The sequence below is a fragment of the Protopterus annectens genome, chromosome 14.part0 (assembly GCF_019279795.1).
Source record: "Protopterus annectens isolate FY-2018-M chromosome 14.part0, PAN1.0, whole genome shotgun sequence".
Lineage (NCBI taxonomy): Eukaryota > Metazoa > Chordata > Ceratodontiformes > Protopteridae > Protopterus > Protopterus annectens.
In genome coordinates this window covers 931240385-931267591 of record NC_056748.1, presented here as the reverse complement: position 1 = coordinate 931267591, position 27207 = coordinate 931240385, and the positions used below count along the sequence as shown (strand labels likewise).

At 38.3% G+C, this 27207-nt stretch overlaps 1 protein-coding gene across 2 annotated transcripts in view; it reads left to right on the top strand.

Moving 5' to 3' along the window:
* The window catches only part of LOC122789351 (disintegrin and metalloproteinase domain-containing protein 8-like), a 688349-nt gene that overhangs the window by 433693 nt on the left and 227449 nt on the right, over window positions 1-27207 (top strand). For both annotated transcript variants that reach the window (XM_044056732.1, XM_044056731.1), the window contains exon 11: window positions 6339-6487. In XM_044056732.1, the coding sequence (XP_043912667.1) occupies window positions 6339-6487 (149 nt within the window). The remainder of the gene's footprint in view (window positions 1-6338; window positions 6488-27207) is intronic.

Below are 27207 nucleotides of genomic sequence, written 5' to 3'. Positions count from 1 at the left end.
GAGTAGTAAATTCTGGACTCCAAAACAAGTGACTTTACTGCACTGCTGTTTCACCTTGTCTTCTGGCTACATAGGATGTCCAGTCTTCTCATAACCATCGTAGCATTCACTTCCAAGCTACATTTTATCAGTGAACCTATATTTAGCTTTTTCTCAATAGAACTTTCATGGGTAATCCAGGCTGGGCAAGTGGACATTGGCCAACAAGTAGCTTATTGATCAAGGGCTGCTGGGTTTTAAATTTTAGTTAGCAGAATAAGAAGTAAGCACTCTTACCAGAAAAAGTCTATTTTTAAATAGGGGGTCCTACACATAATTTTGTTCCTAAACATAGTAAAGAAGTGACGCTGTCTAGAGACAGTACTGTTTGCTTCACACCAGCACAATCATCTTGCAGTTTATTACTCCAGGTTGCCTCATCCTATAGTAATGACAGCAGTCATCTTTCTGTTTTATGGATCCAGAGTCTTCTGTATGGCTCTTCTACCTTCTCTGATAACAAACACACATATGAAGATCAAAAGAAAGCAAATTTCATTGAAACGTTCTGAGCAAAGCAGCTATTTTCACTTTGGTAACTCAGGTAACAGTCGCACAACTCATAACACTATAACTCCACAACGATCCTCTCCCCTGGCAAGTGGGGGAAATTGTCTACCCCTCCTTATAGCCTTTAGTCTATAAGGGTGAAGGATCAACAGTTACTCACTTAGTCAATCTTTTTTCTAACAAAGTTTTGTTTATTTTGAAAGATGCTAAGGCATTTAATATTATAAAATCCTGAAAAAAAAAAAAACGCCTCACCAAAATCCCAGCCAAATGTTTATTAAATACACACTAAAAGTAGCTCTAGAAGTACACACTTAAAAATACTTACATAAAATATGTTGCATAAAATAAATATATGCCAATAAATGTTCCATCAAATAATTACTCTATAAAAAATATATACATTTAAAAGCTTTCATAACAATAAAATGAAAAACAGTTGGTGGATGTCATAAAAATTATGTCATAAAATATACATATAAAAGTATTGAAAATTACAAATGTCCTTGGCCTTGCCACATTAAGACAGGCGATTAGATATGATTTTCAAAACAGGCTTAATAGATATGATTAATGCCTGGGGGGTGGCATTCAGTAAAATTTGCCAGTGGAGCTCTGTCTTTTCAACAAATGTTTCCCAGTCACCACCTCTTTCAAAGTGTTCTACTTTATGCAAAATAGTGAAAGAAAACTTTTTAAAGTCATCACATTGCAACAAATGTTTATAAAGGACATTGAATTGATGTGCCTTACTGATTGCGTATAAATGCTGACAAATTCTTGTCTTTAAAGGTCCAACAGTCTTCCCAACATAAAATGCTTAACAAGATGAACAGAAGACAATATACAACTACCCATTTTGTGTTACAATCAAATCTGCCTTTGACTGTAATCAGTCTTGGAAAACCATGTACTGGGAAACTGCCATTTCATCCCTCAGTTTTTAGTAAATTTATCTTTGCAGCTTCCACTAAATTCAAATAATGTTTTGAAGTTTTTGTTATTCTTAAAAACAAATCTGGGGTGCTCCCCCAGCCTGTTGGTTAACCCAAGGTTTCCAAAGACAGTACACCAATGACCACGGATAGCATTCTTTAAAGAGTAAATATCTCTACTGCATGGTAAAACCAGTGCCTTTGAGTGGTCACCAGGACTCAAACTGACATTTTGCTCTTGGGTATTCTTTGTGCCTATCAGATGTTTAGACTGTCTAATAATGGGACCATAGTGGGAATTCCGATGTTCCATAACAAATCGACTAATGTCATCTAACATATTCTGGAGTTAACCCCTGTTTCTGAACATATCAGACAATATCTTGACCTCTGATTGAAATTGTGTGTCATCGGAAATCAGTCTGCTGAGTCTAATTAATTGTCCCCTCACTAAGTTCTTTTTTTGCCAGATGGGGTATTGACTGTCAAAATGCAACTATGCATTTGAAAAGGTGTTCTTTCTAAATATGTTAGATTCATACCTGTGGTACTTAGTGTTCTTATATAATGTGATTCAAGAAAGTCTATGGTCTGTTTGTCATACTGATGGTGAATTCTAAGAAGTCAGTAGGGTGATTTAAGTAATCCATGAATGATTTGAACTCTTCCAAGTCACCCTTCCACTAGATAAATTGTTGTCCAGGTACCTCAAATAGACTTCCAACTTTAAAGAAAAGGGTGAATTCAGAACCATAGAGGTTTCCCAAAACCATAGGACCATCTTAGCAAAAACGGGGGCAGAAGCTGCCCCCGTAGCCACACCTCTATGTTGTTTATAATAGTCACCCTCATAGTAAATGTAATTGTCAGCACTGACTCCATAAATTGTAGTATCAGTCTAGTTTCTGTCATACTAAGGCTGGTACCTTGAACCATTCCTTGATGGAACCATTCTAACCCCTCCTTGTGAGGGATTATGGAAAATAAATCTTTAATGTCAGTAGAGACAAACAAAACCTCTTTTGAAAATGTAATTCCAGAAATGGTCTCCAGAAAATGCCAGGAGTCTTTAAGTAAGTATTGTTTGTCCTCAGGGAATGATTTGAGTTTGTAGTCAACACATTTGGCTAGATATTCTGTTTTGGGCCTTGTGGGTGCCACAATGGGTCTTAGGGGAGGGTCAGTGACCAATTTATGGATCTTCTGAATACCGAAGATCCCTGGGATTCTTGGTTTGTTAACCACTAGGAACTCCTTCAAGGTCAAAGGCAGGTCATAGGTCACAAAGATATCATCCACTATAAAATCCTTTCACTTTTCTCTCAGTTCCTCAAGTTTTATAAGTTGCATTGTCTTTATTTAGTATTGTACTGATTTATCATCTGGTTGTTTGAATATGGAGCTTTCTTTATCCAAAAACAATGTGATTAAACATTGTCATAATCTTCACAAATTAGGTTGGCTAGAACTACCCAATCAAATATACTATAACCACCTCATAGTCATTTATAAAATCCTCTACCAACCTACCAGTACCCCGATTCTAACTAAAATTATTACCCCCTATAACAACCTAACATCCCTCCGCTCATCCAGCAGAATGCTAGTACAAACAACCAAAACAAACAACTCAGCTAGAGATTCTTTGTTTTCCAACTCTGCTGGAAAAAAATGGAACTCCCTTCCTCCACATATAATCTCTAACAGCTCCTTGGCTCAATTCAAAATATCTCTAAAGACATACATGCACAGACTCTGGCTATGCCCATGTCTAAACCCCGACTAAACTATACAAAAATGATACTGAGGTATTCAAAAAATAGTCGTGCTCTTATCAAAACCCCAACTAACCCAAAAACACACCAACAAACTTTTTAAACCAAACTTACAGATGTGATTACCATTTTCCCCCTCTATAATTTACTATTTCTGCCCACACTAATTATAATCCCTCCAACCTAAATAAGCTTCTCTTTCTTATCTTCCTTGCTTTCTAACTGAAAATGCTTATCTTACAGACAAACCTCTCTTAAAAGATTGATTTATCTGTATTCACTGCTTCAAAGACAATGTTTTTTATGTCCTATCTATATGTAACCTAAGACTTTTGTCTTTGACCTATTGTTAACTTTCTAGAGATCATTACAACCTGCATTTGTCTTTCTTTAATTGTTACTAAACCTTTGTAAATAGAGCTATTGCTAAATTTTAGATATATTGTAACCTACATTTTTATTGTTACTAAATACCTACATTTTTATTGTTGTTGTTACTAAATTCTTTCATAACATGGAGCTTTTCTCCCTGGGCCTCAGCTGAAAATGGATATGTATCCAGTCGGACTTTCCCGGTTAACAAATGTAAAATAAATAAATAGACACAACACTGTATTGGCAGTGGATAGGACCAGGGTGCATAGTCAGGATTTTTGGAAATGTGCTCCAGGTTAATAAAACACATAGCGATAAAGTGTTATAAAATATTTTAAAGTTTAAATCTCAAATTTGAAGTCTAGCACATCTCATTGCACAAAAACATTTAATTTAAAAACAATAGATACCTTGGTGTATATGATGTATGCCTGGCTAACCCCAAGAGTGCTATATGTACAACAGCTGGACATTTAGGACCTGAAATACATGCAGACACATACAAATATGGTGAGCTGTGAACAAAGTAGGTAGCTTAGTCTGTGATTATTAATATGGCTTAAAAGAACTGTAATATGGAAGAAAGAATGTTGATTTTGTTATAATAATATTATTGAATTTTGCTTTATGAAAAGCTATTTTAAATAAAAATAAATTTTAGATAGCATAGAATGTTTTAAAACCACCTTTAATTTTAATTTTTACACTGTAGCTGCACAATTCATGAACCAGTATGCCATTTGACATGCAATAAGCTTGAATTGTCAAAACTGACCCTCTTCATCTCTCTCTGAAATTATTTCTTTAAAGAAAAACTCCACATTCTCTTACAGTTTACTTCAACTCTTAGGTTGCGTTTCTCTCTACAGTATGGTTACAGTGTTATGTAAGTACCTGATACCTGCATGTATTTTATACAACTTTCATTTCCTTCCCTTGGAATCAAAGGAAGGGAAAGACTGTACATTTTTTCTTTAACTTAACTTTTCACATAATTTGCAGAGGAAATTGTCTATGCTTGCATGACATACCACAAATAAAAAGAAATTTGCAGCCAGGTACTGGTGACAATGTTATATGGGTGATTAGTCCTAATCATGTCAGAATCTCAGCAGCTGCTGTAAAAAAGACAGAGGTGTGTAAATCTGTTGTCCATTGCCTTTATTGCAGACAGGAAGAGAACTTACAGTGATTAACAGCTGCTTCTGATGAAGACATGCCTTTCATAGCAAAACAAAGCAATTAGATCAGTCAGTGGTTCAAAGGCAGTTTTAACCTGTTTTGACAAATTTACATAAGCTGTATCACAGTGTTGAAATGATATGCTTTAAACTTTAAATGTTTGCTGTTTATACTACTTTACATTTTTAAATTACTTAAATGTAGTATCATAGATATCTGTGACATTTAGAGAAAAGTCAGGAAATATTTTTTTCTTGTAATTCTTGTAAAGTATCAATACATTACCAAAATGTGAGGGGAGGGGGCTATCAATTCATCTTGTTATACAAAAAGATACCTTGAAAAAAGTCCTGCAATTTAGCTACTTTTTGTTGCACCTGTTAACTCCTTTGTATACTGTAAAAAGAGGGTCATTGAAAAATAAAAGAAGCAGTCCTGTTACAGACAGTATATAAGATGATAGTGACTGACATTAATTCTATTATATGTCAGTGGCATGGGAATAGACCACTACCTCCCTATGTCTAGCATGACTCATGTAAAGCAGACTTGAAATGGATTATGGGAAAGAGAAAGGCTTGAAGAAAAACAAGATCACATTGATATGTCAAGCCCCATTGAGAACCATTTTGCCAAAAATATTACACTTCTATAAGAAGCAGTCAGAGTGATTTTTGAGGTGTTAAATTATCTCAGAAAACAAAGTTAGAGTGAAAACATAGATGTTTTTTTAGTTCTAAGGTAGAGTTTTCTCTTAAAGTAACTTGTTTTTTTAAATCTTCCCATGATAAGGAATGCAACCAGTTCACCAGATGTATTCCAGCATACATGTCCCAAAATAATGATACCCTTCATGCAAATATAAAGAAATGTACACACTGCAGTCCTACAGCACCCGTCTTTATATGCCGATCACTTAGCAGCACGATTTCCTGCTTACAGATGGGTGCATGCATGTGAGAGACAGTCATCTCTTGTGTACTATTATATTGGTATGGTACTAAAAAACAAGGAATAGATCTCTGTTTAAAATAAATTTAGCTGCAATCATCAGAAGTACTGGTGTTATCAACACTGTATCATAGAACCTTTGAAATGTGACTAGGAAGGAGTGATATATAAGTTAGGTGCTAAGTTCAGGTATTGTACAAGTGTGTTGCTAGGTAAGACTAAGAATGAATGCTGAGAGCATTTATTAGATATAAGAATAGGGTACATAATTATTAGATAGAAGGCCGCAGAGCTGAGAAACATTATGATTCCAAGCAGTAGCATAGTTATGAAAGATAATATGCAAGGGTGGGTACCTTAGCCTAAGAGTTATGAAGGGTATCAGAAACTGATAACAGGCATTCACAGACTAGCATTGCTGTCCATTCAAGATATTATTATACATAATTGTGCTCCTGCTTGACCATGGTGCCCAGTGTCGATGTGACACAGAAAGCACAGAGTTAAATACAATGGTATTATCTCTACTCATCTGTCATGATGTCTGCAAAATATTTGTTTCATTTTATAGGATCACAGCAAAAAATATTTTGGTGTGGCATCGACTCTTGCTCATGAGATGGGACATAATCTGGGCATGTCCCATGATGATGAGGTTCCAGGATGCTGGTGTGAGAAAACACAATTGGATGGTGGTTGTGTCATGGCACCAAGTGTTGGGTAAGGAAGGTACTATGTAATTATGTAGTTGATACAGTGTGAAACCTGGCAGTGCTCTTTAAGACAATATTCCTTAACTATGGTAAATCTACAGTAATGAATAAAGTGTTGGTGCTAATTGTTTCTTTTGGATAAGATAATTCATCATGATATTCTGTAACAACACAGAACTTGTGAAAGCGGAGAGTAACTGAGATGTATATAAAGTTGTACTACCAAGTGAGATTCTTGAGTAATCATTTTTCTGCTTAAAGCATAAATTTATCTGCTTATCTGTTTAGTTATAAGAAGAAAGCTTTACAAGTCTGCATGCATTAAAATGTACAGTATTAGATGTACAATGACATTTACAGTTAAGTGTAGCATTTCTTATATATTTACATATACAATATCCCAATAGCACAAGTAACCAAAAACTGAGGGTAATGCTACTCAACGCCAGAAGTCTAAACCTCAGAATCCACGCACTCGATGCACTCCTCAGTATGGAGAACATTGATATCTGTGCAGTAACATAAACCTGGTTTAAGGCTCCAGAGAGCACCCCAGCACTACCAGGCCATAACTCATACCATACCTTTCTGCCACAGAACCCTGACCGAAACACAAAAGGCGGGGGTGTATCCATATTCATCAAGGATACTCACACCTCCAGGTTAGTGGTGCAGCACGATGCAGCAGAGATCATCCAAGTGCAACTAACAATGGGAAAAACTGCAATCCAAATTGTAGCTTACTACAGATCACCCACCATGACCCAGGACCCCCATTCTGCATTTCTGGAGACATTGGGAAATATGAAGGTCCTACCAAACACCCTAATACTGGGTAATTTCAACTACCCAAACATTAACAGGGAGAACTACTCAAGTACTAACTCCCTTGCCCAATGCTTCCTAGAATTTATAAACTCGAATGCCCTGGATCAACTGGTCAACACCCCCACTAGAGGGAACAACATGTTGGACCTGGTCATCACCAGCATGGGCGACCGGTGTTCCACACCTGACGTCAACCCCTCACTGGTTAGATCAGACCATAGACTAATCATTCTGGATATTCACATTCCACCCCCAACCCCAATCAAGGAAACCACTGTGAAAAACTTTTCAAAAGCAAACTTCACGTTGCTTAAGACAGAGGTGGAAAGGTTCACAGCCCCCATGCTAATGGACAATGCTGTCAGAGCTGCTGAAACCTATACAAAGGCACTCTATGATCATCTGCAGGAATGCATGGATCGTGCTATCCCAAGTAAAACCAAGACTCACTCCTCCAAGAAAAGGAAACTAGTCTGGTGGACCCCTGCCATGAACAGGCTCTATAATAGAAGGAGGAAACTAGTACAGATAAGAGCAAAATCCCTAGAAGAAAAGATATCCCTGATCAGTATCAGCAAGAAACTATGATCTCTCATTAAATCATCCAAGGCTAGCTTCGAAAGAAAAATTGACAAGGACTCCAAAGATAACCACAAAGCGTTCTTTAGCTATGTCAAGAACCTAAGTGGAAACTCTCAGATCTGCTCTGAGTTGGTGCAGAATGGCACAAAATAAACTGAGCGACTGATATTGCCAACATTTTGGCAGACAGGTTCAGTGCAAACTTCAAACCCCTCTCACTCCCTAATGGGCCCATAACCATACCAGAAGAATGTAAGGCCCCAGCAATCACCGACACACAGGTTAAAACAGCTCTATCCAAAGCCAAAAACACAGTCTCAATGGGACCAGACGGTGTCACAGGCTGTGTCTTACAAGAGCTCCAGAATGAACTAACCCCTCACCCAAACACACTGTTCAAACTCAGCCTCTCTACAGGCTACATACCCACAGAGTGGCGCACAGCAACAGTTATCCCACTCCATAAAGGTGGCGCCACAAGGGACCCCAGAAACTATTGCCTATAAGCCTATCTAGCCTGGTCTGCAAGGCTATGGAGCGCATCATCATGGAACTCATTAACAGAGACATTGGGAACCTCCAAACTTTGGACCCCACCCAGTTTGGCTTTGTTAGGGGCAGATCATGCCTCCTAAACCTGGTGGACTTCTTTGAGACAGTTACCAAGGCATTAGATGAGGGTAAGGAGGTCCACACAGCCTACCTAGACCTTGCAAAGGCTTTCGACACCATTCCCCATTCTGATATTATAGACAAACTCACCAACCTGAACATTAACCCCTATGTCATGAGATGGGTTGCAAATTGGCTCATGGACAAAACCCACATGGTGAGAGTTGCAGATTCTAGGTCCGACTCAGAACCGGTTACAAGTGGCGTCCCCCAGGGCTCAGTCCTAGTACCCCTCCTGTTCGGTATATACTTCTCAGAGGTACAGGCAAGCACAGGAGGACTTTGGCTGACCAAGTTCACAGACGACTGCAAATTAGGGGCCATAATTGATTCTCCAGCTGATACAGACACCCTCCAGAAGGGTCTCACTGAGATGGATACCTGTTGTCAAAATCATGGCCTCAAGCTGAATGTCAAAAAGTGCATAGTCATCCCTTTTGAAAAAAAACAAAGTACCCATGAACTACCACATAGGTGGTAGTCCCCTAAATACAGAAAAAGTAATAAAGGATCTGGGGACCCAAGTAGATAGCAGTCTCTGCTTTGATAATCATATTGCCAAGGTGGTTAGAAAATCCTTCTACGTGGCCCACCTAATCTCAAAAGGGTTTGCATTCATAACAAAGGAGGTTATTGTGCCTCTCTACTCATCACTTATTAGACTCATTATAGAATACAATGCCCCATTTGGGATGTACCTTACAAGACACCTGCAACAGCTGGAAAGACAACAAAAGTACCTCACCAAGATTACTGGCCTCAAACAGATGACCTATGCAGCCCGATTAAAGAAACTCCAGCTGTACTCGGTTGCATACCGCTTACTCAGAGGTGATCTCTGCTTGACATACAAGACCATGTCCAACCCAGAATTGATGTATATGCTCCACCTAAAAAAATCAAATCCCTGAGAGCCACACGCTCTAGGGATATAAACCTTACCACAACGATAAATAGGACATGCTGGAGAGATAGATTCCTGACCCAGAGACTCCCCATGCTTTGGAACAAGATTCCAATATACATCAAGCAGAGCCCCTCACTAGCACTCTTCAAGAGAAACCTTGACAGGTGGATGGGAAACAGAAGATTTACCCCGGGGATCACTGCAGTGGCTCTGCTGGACAGAGGCGCAGGGAACTAATGGCTCTGCTGGTCAGAGGCACAGGGAACTAATCTAAGGGGTGGTGAAAGCCAACACACTCTGGCTAGGCTTTTAAATGCCCTTGGGCAGATAGCCTAATACTTACCTATGAACCTACCCCTGAACCTATGAACCAAAATTACAGAAGGGATACCGATTGTTGTATGCCTTTATTTACTTGTTTGCTTGTTTGTTTGTTTGTTTGTTTATTATTTCCATTTGTCATTTGTTACTTGGAAAGTTTGACTGGGCAAATAAGCAGAAACCCATGGAGAAAATCTCTACAAGATATAATAACAGCAGTACATATACAACATACAGAATATTCAGGTAACATTTAGCAGCATTACATACAAGCTCCATGAGAATTATTTACAGCAGTACTATACAGTATACAGCATGATTATCATTAGCAGCATTACACACAATGTGAGGATAAATAGAGTAGATTATTATGAAATATACAAGTATATTTTGCAGCAACATCGTCAGCAATGGGTGCAGTACATCAGATACAATTATATGCATTTTGTCATCAGAGGAGTAGGAGACAGAGAGAAGAGACAAGAGATGGTCACTGACATGATTCTGTGCAAACAGAGGTAGTTAATAAATAATTTAGACCAATAATAAGTCTGTGGAAATCAGTGATGCCAAGACTGCCTGAAATAGTCTGTAAAATAATATCAAACCAATTCCATAATAAACGGCAAGAGCACTGCTCAAACAACACGATTTATTGAAGAAAGACTGAGTACTTTCATCCCCTACTATAAAAGGACTTCATCAAAGTAAATAAACCATCCAACATTAAACCTTTTAAATGTAAACACCCACAAAGCTACAATGTTGCACGTCCTTCCCCCTCATTTAAAGTGACAGTACAGATTTATAGTTAAAAACATCATTTACAAAAAAGACATAAATTCTACAATGTGATTCATCCTATAAAGAAATGAACCTTTTAAGAACAATTAAATATAATGTACAAAAATACTTTTGAATTTTATATCAAGATAAACAAATTCACTTAAAATACCTGAATAACAATGGGTGTAAGTCTAGACACAGGGACATCGAAACTGTTCACTAAAATAACAAAACTTAGGGAAACCTAACCACTTAGTGCTTTTGTCCGTTGTAATGTTCTGCATAAATAATATAATGTCTAACACTGACACATACACTGTAAATTTCAAAGATCCCTTAAGCTTGCATAAGGGGCATTTTTCTGTGATGGGTATATTTTTCTATGCATATTGTACAGTTACTTTTTATAGAAGACAATGAGAAGGAACTGTTGCAACAATTATTTTATTAATCATACAAGATGAACATGAGCTACTTGGCTTTATGCTCTACATATATATAGGTTTGGAAAACATTCCTGGGTATTGGGCAAATAGTGTAATAAGGAAATTATTCTTCTGAGCTGGGACACAGGACCTGAAATGCCTAGATGTAGTAAGGCCTTACTAAGTTTAATTCTACTGGTTGCCAGAAATGCAATTATTAGAAAATAAAAATTAAAATTTAAGCTCTCTGTAACTGAAGTACTGAATATTGTACATAAAAGAAAAAAAGATGGTAGGATCTTTAGAAAAGTGAATGAGAAAATTACACATAAAAATAGGATATGTGGGAACAATGCATGCAGAATAATGTTCAGGAGGATGAGTAAGGTTTAAGGGATGGCAATAATTGAGCAATTTATGTAACACTGAAGTGAATGATAATTGTTAAAGAAAATATATATGTATACTGCATGAAAACAATGAGAAATATAACTTATTTATTTATTTATTTATTTATGTATTGCTTTTATTTACTGGGAAAGTTCAGCTGGGCACATGCCCCATTTTCAGCAGAGGCCCTGGGAGAAAAGCTCCAAAATACATAAATACAAAAATGTAGAAGAAAAAATACAAACATTTAAAAACATACTGTTCTAGTTACAGTTTTACAACAATTACAGATAGCCGCAGTGGTGCAGAGGTAGCGTTGAGGTTCCTGCATTCGATTCTCGGCTGGAGTGCCTTCTGTGTGGAGTCTGCATGTCCTCCTTGTGGTCTGGTGGCGTTCGAAAGACATGCGTAGAATGGGCGTGCCTTCGTTGAAGGTTGGGCATCGAGCTGGCACCTCGGCACCCGTAAACAATCTACTGCCAATCATTAGTGGACCGGAATTCCGCTGTGGTGACCCCTAACCGGGAAAAGCTGAAAGAAGAAAGAAGATAGCAAAATAGCAAGAGGAAACAGTAAAACATCCTTTGCATATTCTGTGAAGAGAAATATAAGAATTGTCATAGGAGGTGGAGGGTTTTGCTGAACTATGGGGGGAGGTAGTGAGTTGTCAGGGAAGAATCAAGTAGGTATCTGGGTGATTTTATAGATAAAAGGAGGTGGCTGAGATAACTTGGTAGGATGGGATTAATAAGGTGTCTAGCCTGAAAGTGAGCTGAGGAATGACAGGAAGAGATTTTGTGAGGTAGAATACTTAGCCAGGTTGTGTACAATTACAGAAGGCGAGGTTTTAGTTGTTTTTTTAAACGCTGGTAGGGTGCGCATTTTGTTTCTAGGGGGAATGAGTTCCAAATTTTAGATACATAATAAAAGTATAGGGATTTCACACCAGTATTATTAGATTTGGACACAGAAGGAGTTTGTCAGTGAAGCAGAGTGGCCTTGAGAGATGATATCATTCTATGAGCTCATTCAGAGACAAGAACTTGTTATACATGGGATTGTGTATGAAGGTGGCAGAGGTTCATAGGTTCATAGGTGTGTACTAGGCTAATGAACCTGGAACCTTTACAAGCCTAGCCCATAGAAGTGCCCTGGCATTGTGCTGCCCAATATTAGTTCCCAGTGCCTCTATCAAGTAGAACCACTGGATTGATCCCCGGGGTGAAATTTCTATTTCCCATCCACTCTTCAAGATTTCTCTTGAATAGGGCCAGTGACGTGCTCTGCTTGACATGTATGGGAAGTCTATTCCAGAGCATGGGCAGTCTCTGGGTTATGAACCTGTCCCTCCAGCATGTTCTGTTGATTGTGGTAATGAGGTTGAGGTCTCTGGAGTGTGTGGTGTGGAGGGATTGGGATTTCTTTAGCTGTATCATTTCTAACAGAGCTGGATCAGACATGGCTTTGTAAGTCAAGCAGAGATCGCCTCTAAGTAGGCGATATGAGACAGAGAATACTTGGAGTTTTTTATGTCTGTCCATATAGGACAAATGTTTAAAGCCTAGGATCCTCTTTGTGAGGTACTTTTGCAGCCTCTCCAGTTGTTGCAGATGTTTAGTGAGGTACATCCCCAAATGGGGCATTGTACTCAATGACTGAGATATGAGACAGAGAATAGCTGGAGTTTTTTGAGTCTGTCCATGTAGGACATGTGTTTAAGGCCTAGGATCCTCTTTGTGAGGTATTTTTGTGGCCTCTCCAACTGTTGCAGGTGTCTAGTGAGGTACATGCCAAATGGGGCATTGTACTTTATGATTGGTCTAATGAGGGAAGAGTAGAGAGAGGTGATGACCTCTTTCTTCCTGGATGCAGAACCTTTGGTAATGAGATGTGCCACATAGAAGGACTTTCTGACCACAGTGTCAGTGTGGTGGTTGAAGAAGAGGTTGCTGTCAACCTGTGTCCCCAGATCTCTTATAACGCCTTCAGTGTTCAGTGGGCTCCCATCGATGTGGTAATTAGTGGGAACTGAGTTTTTCCCAAAGGGATGACAATGCATTTTTGGCATTAAGCTTAAGCCCATGGTTTCAACACCAGTCATTGGTCTCAATGAGGCCTTTCTATAGGATGTCTGCATCACTTGGGGAGTTAATAATGGCTCCCAGCTTGCAAGTCAGCTGCGAACTTGATCAGCCAGAGTCCCTCCGTGTTGGCCTGAACTTCTGAGAAGTAGATGCCAAACAGGAGAGGACCCAGGACCAATCTCTGTGGCACTCCACTTGTGACTGGTCGGCAGTCTGACTAGGAGTCCACTTCTTTCACACTGTGTGTTCTATCTGTGAGCCAATTCGCAATGCACCTAAGGATGTAGGGGTTGCTGCCTAGTTTGGTGAGTTTATCAATACTTTCTGAGTGAGGAATGGTATCAAAGGTCTTGGCCAGATTGAGGTAGGCTGCATGAAATGCCTTACCTTCATCCACAGCTCTGGTGACTGACTCAAAGAAGTCAACCAGGTTGAGCAGGCATGGTCTACTTTTCACAAAACCAAATTGCGTGGGATCTAGAGTTTGGAGATTCCCTATATCCTTGTTAATTAGGTCCATGATGATGCACTCCATAGCTTTACATATCAGACTCATCAGGCTAATGGGGCAATCATTTCCAGGGTCTGTAGAGGGATGACTGTAGCAGTGCATCATTTGGTAGGGACAAAGCCTGAAATGAGGCTGTGAGTAAACAGGGCACATGTGATGTGGTGCCAGTTCACTTTGTAATTCATGTAGAACACAGCAAGGGATATTGCTGGGTCCCATGAAAGCTGTATTCTTGGCCTTGGACAATGCAGCTTTAACCCGGGCTGCAGTAATGCTGGATGCCTGGCATTCTTCCGGTATTGAGATTGGTCCTTTGGGGGGGGGGAGGGGTAAAGTTGGCACTGAATCTCTCGGCCAGTATGTTGGCAATATTTGTTGGCTCAGTATAGGAGGTACCACTGTGCAGTAACTTTGAGCAAATCTGGGTATTGTGGGTTGGAAGTAGGTCAGGTAGTGGGGTAGTTCTAAGCAGTCAAGTTCTCTGAGGTCAGCATTTTTTTGTATTTTCTGTCGTCATAGAAACTAATAATAACCATAATACGGCCCTCCTTAGCTTCATAATCACTATACAGTAAAACCGAAACGAGTGAAACCTAGTCACTACAATCTCCTTGATCTGTTAAATGTTTCTGATACTGTTTCACATACAAAACTGCTACAAAATGTTCTATTCCTAGATCTAGATACACCCACACTCCCTCATCCATCTTTATTGTAACCTCGTCAAACAAAATAGAAATTGAATTAATAATCTACACTAAGCTACTAGGTGTAATAATTGATGACAATATGAAACTTGACCACCATGTAAAACACCTATCAAAAATTGGCACCCTCTACCAGATAAAACTTTGCTCAGACTTCTCCTCCTCCAAGCTCCTAGCAAAAACCCAACTAGCCCTCTCCAAAACAGAAACCTGGATGCAGTTTAACCATCTGGCGCTAACTGCAAATAAAACCAAACTAATGTTTTTTTCCCCTACCAAAAACTCCATTGACAAGTCCACATTCACCATACAGAGCCAAACCAACACCCTCCTTGAAATTGTTCCCAGTACCAAGCTTCTTGGCATGATTATTGAAGAAGAGCTAAAATTTGACACCCATATCCACTCCACAATCAAGAAAACCCACCAAAAGTTAAATCTCCTCTACAGGCACAACTACTTCCTAAGCCCCTCTACCCATCAAACTCTTGCATCCACCTTTCTGCTCCCCTCCCTTATGTATGGTGCCCCTCCTTTCAGCAATCTCCATCTTGGCCTTCGGTCCAAATTTGAATCCTGCTACCACAAGATCTCCAAATTTGCAACTAATTCAAAAAACTCCCACCACTGCCACTCCCTCCCCACTCTCAACTGGCTTGAACTACCCAGCTACCTCAGTTACCTACAACTCACCATTGCCCACAAGCTCATCTTTAAACTTGCCAACTGCCCACTCTTGCTAATTCCTTAAAACCTTACATTCCCAACCGCTCACTCAGATCTAAAAAACAAAATCTCTTTCAGGTTCACAAACCTGCACGACCTCCTGGCCATCTACTGGTGTCCTACTCCTTAGCTAAACAGTGGAACTCACTCCCCACACACCTACACAACCTACCTAACCATACAAATTTCAAATATCAGCTACTCTCTCTTCTTTCTTCTAAATGGGAATGCCCTTGCCACAATCAAACTTAAACTCTTCCCCCCCATTCCATCTTGCACTGACTCATCCAACTACCTCTACTATTACTTCATCCCACCTAAAACAATCCCTCCCCTACCAAAAACTAATTTCTCTCTAATATCTATTGTACTATACTCTCCAATCTCAATTATACTATTACCCTCTCCATGCATAATATTTTCCTAACCTACTAATGGCTAGTAGCTATATGTTTTGAAATGTTAAACCAACAATTGAGTTTATAACAAAAATATTCACTTTATATAAATATTGAAATTTCTGTATTGAATTATGTCTTTTCATTTTTGTAACATTGTGACAAGCCAATTGCAAATATCACGGAGCTTATATGTAAATGTTTAATTAGCTGTGTGAACTATGTCCTTTTGTAACATGTGAAATGTAACTTGCAATTATTGTGGAGCTTTTCTCCCCGGGCCTCCACTGAAAACGGGCTCTTATTGGCCTAGTGGACTTCCCTGGTCATCAAACTTAAATAAAATAAATAAAATAAAATAAAATATAAGGTAGTGCCAGAAAAATACATTGTTTCAACTTTCCTCCTTCCAACTATCCTCTGTACAGACCCTGTTCTCATTAGTCTTCAGATACCCAGCTCAAGCTCTTTCTGCAATGCTGCAACAAAATAGCCAAATTTGCTGCAAAGGCACCTACAATGGCTAGAACTAACTCAACTATGCACTACACATAACCATATTCACAATCCTTCAACACTGACATCTTTGCTCGTTGGAGAAAAAAAATCTAGAAATAACTAAATCAAACAACTCTGTTACAACTCTCTCTATTCCTCCTATATCTCTAAAATCTGGAATTCCATCCCCCTTGCTCTTAAAAAAATACCTCCAGTGAAATTGTTCAAGATTCAATTAAAACAACACCTAATGAATACATGGCTGTGTCTCTGCTCATCTCTTAGCTAGAAAAAAATATATCATCCACACAATATATTCTAAACTATAAAAGAAAAAATTGCCAAAAGAAGACAACCCACCATTGCGTCTCTGTAGAAAAGTGTAGGTAATCCAAGAAAAAAAGAGACGGAGACAGCTTTGGAATCCAGAACAGGCCTTTACTTGGTGCAAACACAAGCGCTTTCACAATTAAGCTTCTTCAGGTGTATACAAGCACTAAAAATACCACACCTTTATACTCATGTTACATCACCCAATTGATAGTCATGTGACTGGTCCCATCTATCATAATATATTTTATTTTATTTCATTCATAATAACTAAAACATATATAAAAATATATATAAATATATAATATAAATATATATATATATATATATATATATATATATATATATATAAATAAAAAACATCAAAAAATATACATATATTGTGTTGTTAAAATATTATAAAACAAATATACTGTGTTGTGGACAGCAGGAGATAAATATATTACAAGTGGTCTCATCTTTAGTTTAGGTTTCAGTGGGATACACTCATTCAGGCCATGCCTTCAGTGGCTCTAAGCTTTGTGATCCAGATTGCTTCCAGATTCTCTGTCTTAATATCACCTCGTCTCATGCTCTCATATAACAAAGCTATAACTCTGAATTTGAAAATGTGAGTGCTATCAAATTCCATCACATGTTTGGCTAATGCATTGTTCTTATTCCCTTTCCTGATGTTATAGGTATGTTCCCTGATCCGATCTTTAAGATGTCTGTCTGTCTTCCCCACATAAAATTTTCTGCAGATCCTACAGTCTGCCAAGTAAACCACATGTTGACTGGTGCAGTTGGCTCCTGTATTAAAATAAAAGTCCTGCTTCAAATCAGGATAATAGAAACAAGGACTTTCATCTATATACGTGCACCAACTACAACTACCACATGGTCTGGTGCTCCCATTACTAATATCTGTGTGTCTATCTTTGGGGTAGCATAACCTCCTCTTTAGGGATCTGTCATTCCTGTAACTAAATTTAGGGACATTATCAACCAAACTGGCTATATCTTTGTCTGTTAGTAAAATCTGCCAGTTCTTCTTCACTATGTCAGTGTACCTATCTATATCAGTGGAATATTTCAAGGATAGTCTGGTTTTACTATTGTCGAGGGCTGTCTGTCTCTTGCCTATAGATCTAGTTCTACGTGAAAAATATGGTTTGGCTTGATCATCTCTCATGGCCATAACCCGAGGTATATGTGTCTGTATACTATTGTTACTATACCCCCTGTCACCTAAAAATGTCTTGACCCTATCCAATTCCACATTAAAATCATCATCCCTCACATTCAGTCGTGAGGCTCTCATGGCCTGGTTGGTAATCACATTTTTAAATATATGGGGTGGATGTGCACTACTCCTGTGTAATAGATGGTTAACATGACAATCTTTCCTGTGCTGTCTTGTAAATATTACATCATTATTGCCTTTTACAATCTCTACATCTAAAAAATCCATATTAAATCTTGACATCCTATGTGTAAAATTTAAATAATGTGTACTATTGTTGATGAAACTGACAAAACTAGCTAACTGCGACTCATCTCCTGCCCATAAAATAAAAACATCGCCCACAAATCTCCGATAAAAGGTAATCAAGTGGGCAAATGGGCCCTTAAACACAAACTCATCTTCCCATACTGCCATGACCGCATTGGCGTAGCTATTGGCACCAAGTAAAGGCCTGTTCTGGATTCCAAAGCTGTCTCCGTCTCTTTTTTTCTTGGATTACCTACACTTTTCTACAGAGACGCAGTGGTGGGTTGTCTTCTTTTGGCAATTTTTTTCTTTTATTATTTTACTGTGGTTTTTTGCTGAAGAACCCACTGAGATGGCTGAAGAAATTGTTTCTCTTGATACTGCTATTCCTGTTCTCATATCTCAGAATGAAGTTAATAACAAGAAACTGAACAGTTATTTAACTAGTGTTACTAGAACTGAAAATCCACTAGTTAATTGTACTGACACAACAGCAGATAGTATGAGCAGCATATCTTATGATGTTATTTAGTTAAAAACACAGCTGTTTGCTGTAGAGAAAGAATTATTTAAACTCAAGCGCAGTCAGTTCCAGAAATACCATCTAGAGGTATGTCTTAATGAACAAATCATACCTCGTGGACTGCGAGTGCTTAAAATGCCTTCATTTCACAATGGTGACACTGTGTTATTGAAAGAATGGCAGCAAATTAACCTGCAATCCAGCTTCAGCTATTTGCGCTTATTAGTTGCAGCAGCTGAACGTGAAATGACTGCATCTATTGAGAAGATAGAGGACATGTATAAGAGGATTTGTAAAGAATTCACGATCACAGTTGTTGATGAACACTTAAAAGACATATTAAATTCTCTTTCTTTGTATGAAATGAAGTTACAGAAAGGGAAAATAGCGAAAATTGTCAGAGATCGGAACGATTTTCGCAAGGGTCAAATCTTCACCTGGCCCAGAGACGAGTATATACCAGGGGAAGAAGTTCCTGTGAACACCACAGGATCAGCGGATGTAGCTACACCACCATCTTTGCGTCAAGTTCATGCGGAAGCTATGAATAACGCAGATAACACTAACAACATACAGAAAGTGAATTTGAATGTTTGTGCTGTTCAATTCATGGAGCAGGGTGCCAGAAAGAAGACTTTTGTGACTACAGCGCAAATACATCGAGATGGGCAAGGGACGCAGTCGTGCTCCATAAACGAGGATTTTTTTCGTCGGCACAATATAGACTTCCCACTTCCAGTCAGACCAGACCATTACACGACTCGAGAGCATTCGAGAGGGAGAAGTGTGACGAGGGGCAAAAGGAAATGGGAGCACATCCCAGGGAACCGAATGAGCATCAAGAAAGCCTTCATGAACAGCAAGAGGGACTAGTTTTGAATTTGTCAACGTTTGTTTTGAATGATTTTCATCTGTCTGTTCTAGGTAAGGGGCTTTCCTTCATACCTACGAGTTGCTCTAATCATACTGAGGTCATTTTTGACATTAAAATGTTTGCTAGAGCTTTGAATTTAAAAATGTTGTACAAAGGCAATGCAATTGTTGAAGGTACATGCAATGTGTTTTCTAAACCAAGTACTTTTATACCTAATGCAAATACTTTGATTAATGCTTTTGAAAAAATATGTATACGTGACATCTATGAAATGAATGCAACACATGTTTATAGAAATACGAGACATAACATGACTATCTCTGAGAGAAATGCTTTAACTGAACTAGAGAGAAATACAGAAATTATAATTAGACCAGCTGACAAGGGAGGCTTGATTGTCATCCTGGACAGAGAGAGATATGTGTCCAGTATGCAAATAAGTTTGATGAATGACTTGTTTTATGAGAAGTTAGACACTGAACAAATTTCCTGTCATATTAATGATGTATGGAATGTTTTACGTGGTTTACTTGATGGTGACTTAATTGATGTGAAACTTTTCAATTATTTTATGGTCAGTCATCCAGTTGTACCTATTTTGCAAGGCCTCCCTAAAGTACACAAATCTGTTATTGACCCTCCTATGAGACCTATTGTCTCAGGTAGAGGTTGGTGTACAGAACCAATCTCTATTTTCATTGAGAAGCACCTGAGACCAATTTTAGACACAAATGAACATGTTCTTAGAGATACAGAGCATTTTTTGAGTGATTTGTATGAGTTTTTAGAAATTCATGATTCAAATGTAACTTTTGTTACACTGGATGTAGTTTCTTATTCACTGTGATCCCCAATATGGAGGGTATCATAGCTGCCAAGTGTTTTATGGAAACATCAGCTAGATATAGCCCTGGTTTAGTGAGTCTGGTCTTACGATTGCTTGAACTGGTTTTGGAACATAATTTGTTTCTATTTATTGATCAATTCTACAGACAGTGCAATGGCGTAGCTATGGGCACTTCTTGTGCCAATAGCTACGCCAATGCGGTCATGGCAGTATGGGAAGATGTGGTTGTGTTTAAGGGCCCATTTGCCCACTTGATTACCTTTTATCGGAGATTTGTGGACGATGTTTTTATTTTATGGGCAGGAGATGAGTCGCAGTTAGCTAGTTTTGTCAGTTTCATCAACAATAGTACACATTATTTAAAGTTTACACATAGGATGTCAAGATTTAATATGGATTTTTTAGATGTAGAGATTGTAAAAGGCAATAATGATGTAATATTTACAAGACAGCACAGGAAAGATTGTCATGTTAACCATCTATTACACAGGAGTAATGCACATCCACCCCATATATTTAAAAATGTGATTACCAACCAGGCCATGAGAGCCTCACGACTGAATGTGAGGGATGATGATTTTAATGTGGAATTGGATAGGGTCAAGACATTTTTAGGTGACAGTGGGTATAGTAACAATAGTATACAGACACATATACCTCGGGTTATGGCCATGAGAGATGATCAAGCCAAACCATATTTTTCACGTAGAACTAGATCTATAGGCAAGAGACAGACAGCCCTCGACAATAGTAAAACCAGACTATCCTTGAAATATTCCACTGATATAGATAGGTACACTGACATAGTGAAGAAGAACTGGCAGATTTTACTAACAGACAAAGATATAGCCAGTTTGGTTGATAATGTCCCTAAATTTAGTTACAGGAATGACAGATCCCTAAAGAGGAGGTTATGCTACCCCAAAGATAGACACACAGATATTAGTAATGGGAGCACCAGACCATGTGGTAGTTGTAGTTGGTGCACGTATATAGATGAAAGTCCTTGTTTCTATCATCCTGATTTGAAGCAGGACTTTTATTTTAATACAGGAGCCAACTGCACCAGTCAACATGTGGTTTACTTGGCAGACTGTAGGATCTGCAGAAAATTTTATGTGGGAAGACAGACAGACATCTTAAAGATCGGATCAGGGAACATACCTATAACATCAGGAAAGGGAATAAGAACAATGCATTAGCCAAACATGTGATGGAATTTGATAGCACTCACATTTTCAAATTCAGAGTTATAGCTTTGTTATATGAGAGCATGAGACGAGGTGATATACGCAATAAGACAGAGAATCTGGAAGCAATCTGGATCACAAAGCTTAGAGCCACTGAAGGGCATGGCCTGAATGAGTGTATCCCACTGAAACCTAAACTAAAGATGAGACCACTTCATAGGTAATATATTTATCTCCTGCTGTCCACAACACAGTATATTTGTTTTATAATATTTTAACAACACAAAATATGTATATTTTTGATGTTTTTTATTTATATATATATATATATATATATATATATATATATATATATATTATATATTTATATATATTTTTTATATATGTTTTAGTTATTATGAATGAAATAAAATAAAATATATTATGATAGATGGGACCAGTCACATGGCTATCAATTGGGTGATGTAACATGAGTATAAACGTGTGGTATTTTTAGTGCTTGTATACACCTGAAGAAGCTTAATTGTGAAAGCGCTTGTGTTTGCAGCAAGTAAAGGCCTGTTCTGGATTCCAAAGCTGTCTCCGTCTCTTTTTTTCTTGGATATTCTAAACTATGCTAGACCGTAGCTAATGACACTAAAGTAATGTCTTTCTGCTTTTCCTGGTTAGGAGTCGCCACAGCGGAACTCCGTTCTGCTAATGATTGGCAGTGTATTTTTACGATGCCGAGTTACCAGCCCGACACCCAACCTTCAAGGAAGGTACACCCATTCACACATGCACCTTCTTGCATGCCTTTTACATCACTCGACCATGGGGATGACATGCAGACTCCTCACAGAAAGCGCTCCAGCTGAGAATCGAATGGGAGAACCTCTTGCTGTGAGGTGACAACGCTAACCGCTGCACCACCGAGGCCAGTCACCATAGCTAATGACACTAATGCCACCATATTGATATATCTGCAGCCTATAGCTCTGGGATCTTTTCTCCTTAAACCATATACTTTCCTTTCCCAACCATTTCCTACTCTTCTACTCACATCTCCCACTTGTTTTTATTACACCCTTCTATTTCCCTTCATCATCTGCTTGGTCACTACCTTTGCTTCTTCTCTCTGTATTCTTTTATATTGTTACACGTTACAAGCCTTCTCTATCTCCCTCTGTCCAGTCAAGTACCATGTACTGGCACTGTACAGCTTCTCTTCTTTCCAGTAATCTTACATCCTCTTACTGAACTTTCCCTAACCTTCCTCTCGCTCTGCTTTTATACTAATTGTCTGTTTCAGTCTCCACCACCTCCAATGCATGACCCCCACTTTTTGTGATGGCACCTCTACGTAGCTGTTTTGCTGGTGTTGCCTCTCAGACTCATATTTTCCTCTTGCTCCTCTTGTATAACTATCACTTAATACTGATTACTATTACTTAAGTACTTTTTTCCTCAAACCTCTTTTTAAAACCTTGCTCCCGCAAAAATGTTCTATTCTCTTTTCTTCTACTTCCTTTGTTTTAAGACATTTATTCATTATTTGTCTAGTGATATGTTCTACTGTTCTTTGTATAACCATGTTTATGTTTTGATGTATGCTCTATTTGTATTTATTTTGTTAAGTTGCTAAAAGTCTTTGTAATTCTTCTTATCTACTCTTTGTACCTGTTGTATATTATTTACACTTGGAGCTTTTCTTCCTGGGCCTCCACTGAAAAGAGGCAACTTATGCCCTGATGGACAATCTTGGTAAAAATGCTAATATATATATATATATATATATATATATATATATATATATGTATATATCTAGACAGATAGATAGACAGATAGATAAGTAGTTAGGTAAGTAGATAGATAGATAGATAGATAGATAGATAGATAGATAGATAGATAGATAGATAGATAGATATGGTCACTTAAACTGGGAAAAAGTCTTTTGGAATCAGGCCTGTTGTTACTGTAGTGATTTGTGAGTGTGGTAAACTGTGTATGCTTTTTCCAGACTTTCTATCACTAATTGAAATCTACTGCATGACAGTTATGTTTAAGCATTCTGCATTGTAATTAGATGCATTTGAGAAGTTACTGTCCTTGCACAAAGTCCTGTTGATTAGTAAGATGCAGAGAATAATGCATAAGCAAGTTATTGTATGGAGTTATTATACATGTGATATACATGTGATACGCAAGAGAGTCTGAAAATTAAGCTAAAGGGATTTTCATTTATCATTTATTAACTAGATGATTAGTGCACTGCCCCATTATTAACTAAGCAGGGTGACGCAAAAATGTTCACTTACATCCATAAATGGGAAAATGTAGAAAACAAAAGAAATCACACCTTGAAAAGACTATATAGTTAAGTCAGACAAATACAGAAGAAACCGAGAAAACTCACTGGTGAGTAACAGATCATTGAATAAAATAATATCTGTACCAGTTTTGCAGTTTGCACGTCTTAGCATATTCCAGTGAAATGTTTAACCCCATTAAATTAATACATCATGTTAATACATCATGGGATGGAATGTCATCAATGCTAATCAACTCTAGAACACACATTTTGAGTAATACAAATAGTGTGTCAGGGGTTGGGAATACATGGCTTATGGAATGTTGTTTCACATTCTAGGGTGACTTATAGAAGCTGTTATTAATGGAGTGAACTAGATTATTTAAGCAATAACCCACGCCTAGGTGTGGGTAATGCTGGATTTACCCACAGTTGGTGTGATTTGGCCACTCGGGCTTCACCCTCATGACCAAACCATACCAACCGTGGGTAAATCCAGCATTACCCACACCCAGAAGTGAGTAATTGCTATTATACAATGACATTATTTAAGAAAAAAAATACTTACTTTTCTTAAATAATGGCATTGTATAATGCCTCCGTGCTGCCCTTCCGCAGCTGTCTGGTATTCTGCGGCAGTTCTGATGTACTGCACATGCGTATGCTTACGCAGTAAATCAGAGCTGTGTCTGGAAGCAACAGAGAAACCAAGATCTCCATTGCTTTTTAGAAAGTGTCTCGCTATGTTAAAGGAGTTTAACATAGCGAGACAGCTTTAAAAAATGCAATGGAGAAAGGAAGATCTCCGTTGCTTTTTTAAGGTATCTCGCTATGTTAAACTCCTTTAACACAGCAGGACACTTTCTAAAAAGCAACAGAGATCTTGCGTTTTCCATTGCTGTAACAAAAAAAAAGGTACTTACATATTATCGCAACCACGCTTTCTCGCCAGCCCGTTATTAGGATTATTGACTCCTTCCATGCTGCACAGTGTACACAGCCTATCTTCCACAAAAATTAACCTGATTGTTAAAAAAGATCATATGTAATGTAAATGTTTTTATATTTATGAGTTTCAAGTACTGTTTGGACCAAAAAATAACAGTACTTGAGAACCCAGTTAATGGGGCACAATGATTATCGATTTACCTTCCTGTGGTGGTTAATTTCCCCCACAGCTTTCTTTTCACGTGCCGATATCAAAGAACTGTAATTGTCACTTTGGAGGCTGGTTTCTCTCCAGATTACTTGTCAAGTTACAGACATTGAGTGGTACTGTATCCTACCAACGGCACCTTTTGGCTGGATCACCTGGAGCTGTCTGTCACTGGCACCTTCTCCCTATGTGTGTCACATCTGAGTAATTCAGAAATGAAGGAGGCAACCCTCACTGTTTGCTCACGGCAAGTGTGAACCATGGCCATTGTGAAACAGCAGTTACTATCGTAACGAACGTTTTTAGTCTGTATAACACTTTATAACTGTCAAGTACCTCTTTATAAGGAATGTTCCTCATTTGTGGGTCTTGAGAAGTTCATATTTTTGGAAGTTCCACATTCAAACTTTGTGCCACACATTCAGTGTCAGCAATTTTTGTACTAGATATCTATGGTAAATACAAATCGCTACTTAACTCAATCCAAAAAATGGGCTGGTGAGAAAGTGTGGTTGTGATAATACGTAATTACTCAAAAAAAATCCAGGCGAGCGGACCTTTTCCATTAGTATAAGTCTGATTTGCAACGTGCATGCTGACCAATCAGCATGCACGTTTTGGAATATTAATGGGGGGTTGTTGTATAATACACAACTTTAGACATTTAAACATGTCATGCCACACTCACATTCCAGTTACACGAATTTTACATAGCTGACAAAATATGATCTTTTAATATGTATTTTTTTATGTTTGTTATTCATTGTGAATAACAAATATAAAAACTCCATATTAAAGGATTAATGGTTGTTACTGGCTGTTGTGTTAGATTTTATGTTGGTGTTTTTTCACATTAATATCAATTTATAATGTTAGGGGTTACTGTATAGATTTTATTTGCTGTGAGAAAAAGTAGAGACATATTGTTTTATCCTGTGTTTAATTACCAATAACTAATTTCCAAGGTGAGCATTTTGCTCTATAATCTAATTTACACGATGAGCGTTTTTGTCCTATAATCTTGACTAAGTAGATAAGATGAATGCACTCCTCATAGAAATACAATAAAGTAGCTATTTTAAGTCCCCCAAACAGAAGATCACACATAAGGCTGTGCATGTAATTTGTTTTCATTGTCTTGGCCTGTGAACATAAGCAAGCACAGCACATTGCTTTAGTAACTGAAGTGGGATTTATGTAAGTTAGCTAAAAATCTGTGTGCTTTGCTGCTTAGATAGAGATAGCAGTGAATACTGTGAAGTGGCCAGATGAAAACAGTTCTACTTCGGCCAGCATTGCAGAGTTGCTGCTTTTCATTGTCACAGCCAGAAAAGACCACCATTAACTCCTTCAGTTAGTGGTTCAGTGGGATTGTCAGAGAGATGAAGAAAGTAGGCAGGAGTATAAGGAGATGAGGTGCATGGCAAAGAGAGAGGTGGCGAAGGCTAAGGATAAGGCGTATGAAGAGTTGTATGAAAGGTTGGACACTAAGGATTGGCTAGACAGAGGGACCGAGCTAGGTAAGATGTGCAGCAGGTGAAGGTGATAAAGGATAATGAGGGAAACATACTCACAAGCGAGGAGAATGTGCTGAGCAGATGGAAAGAGTACTTTGAGGGGTTGATGAATGAAGAGAATGAAAGGAAGAGAAGGTTGGATGATGTAGGGATAGTGAATCATGAAATACAATGGATTAGCAAGGAGGAAGTAAGGATAGCTATGAAGAGAATGAAGAATGGAAAGGCTGTTGGCCCAGATGACATACCTGTGGAAGCATGGAGGTGTTTAGGTGAAATGGCAGTGGAGTTTTTAACCAGATTGTTTAATGAAATCTTAGAAAGTGAGTTGATGCCTGAGGAATGGAGAAAAAGTGTTTTGGTACCAATTTGTAAGACTAAGGGTGATGTGCAGAGCTGTAGTAACTACAGAGGGATTAAATTGATCAGTCACAGCATGAAGTTATGGGAAAGAGTAGTGGAAGCTAGGTTAAGAAGGGAGGTGATGATTAGTGATCAGCAGTATGGTTTCATGCCGGGAAAGAGCACTACAGATGCAATGTTTGCTCTGAGAGTGTTGCTGGAGAAGTACAGAGAAGGTCAAAAGGAGTTGCATTGTGTCCTTGTGAATTTAGAGAAAGCATATGACAGGGCGCCTAGAGAGGAGTTGTGGTATTGTATGAGGAAGTCGGGAGTGTCAAAGAAGTATGTA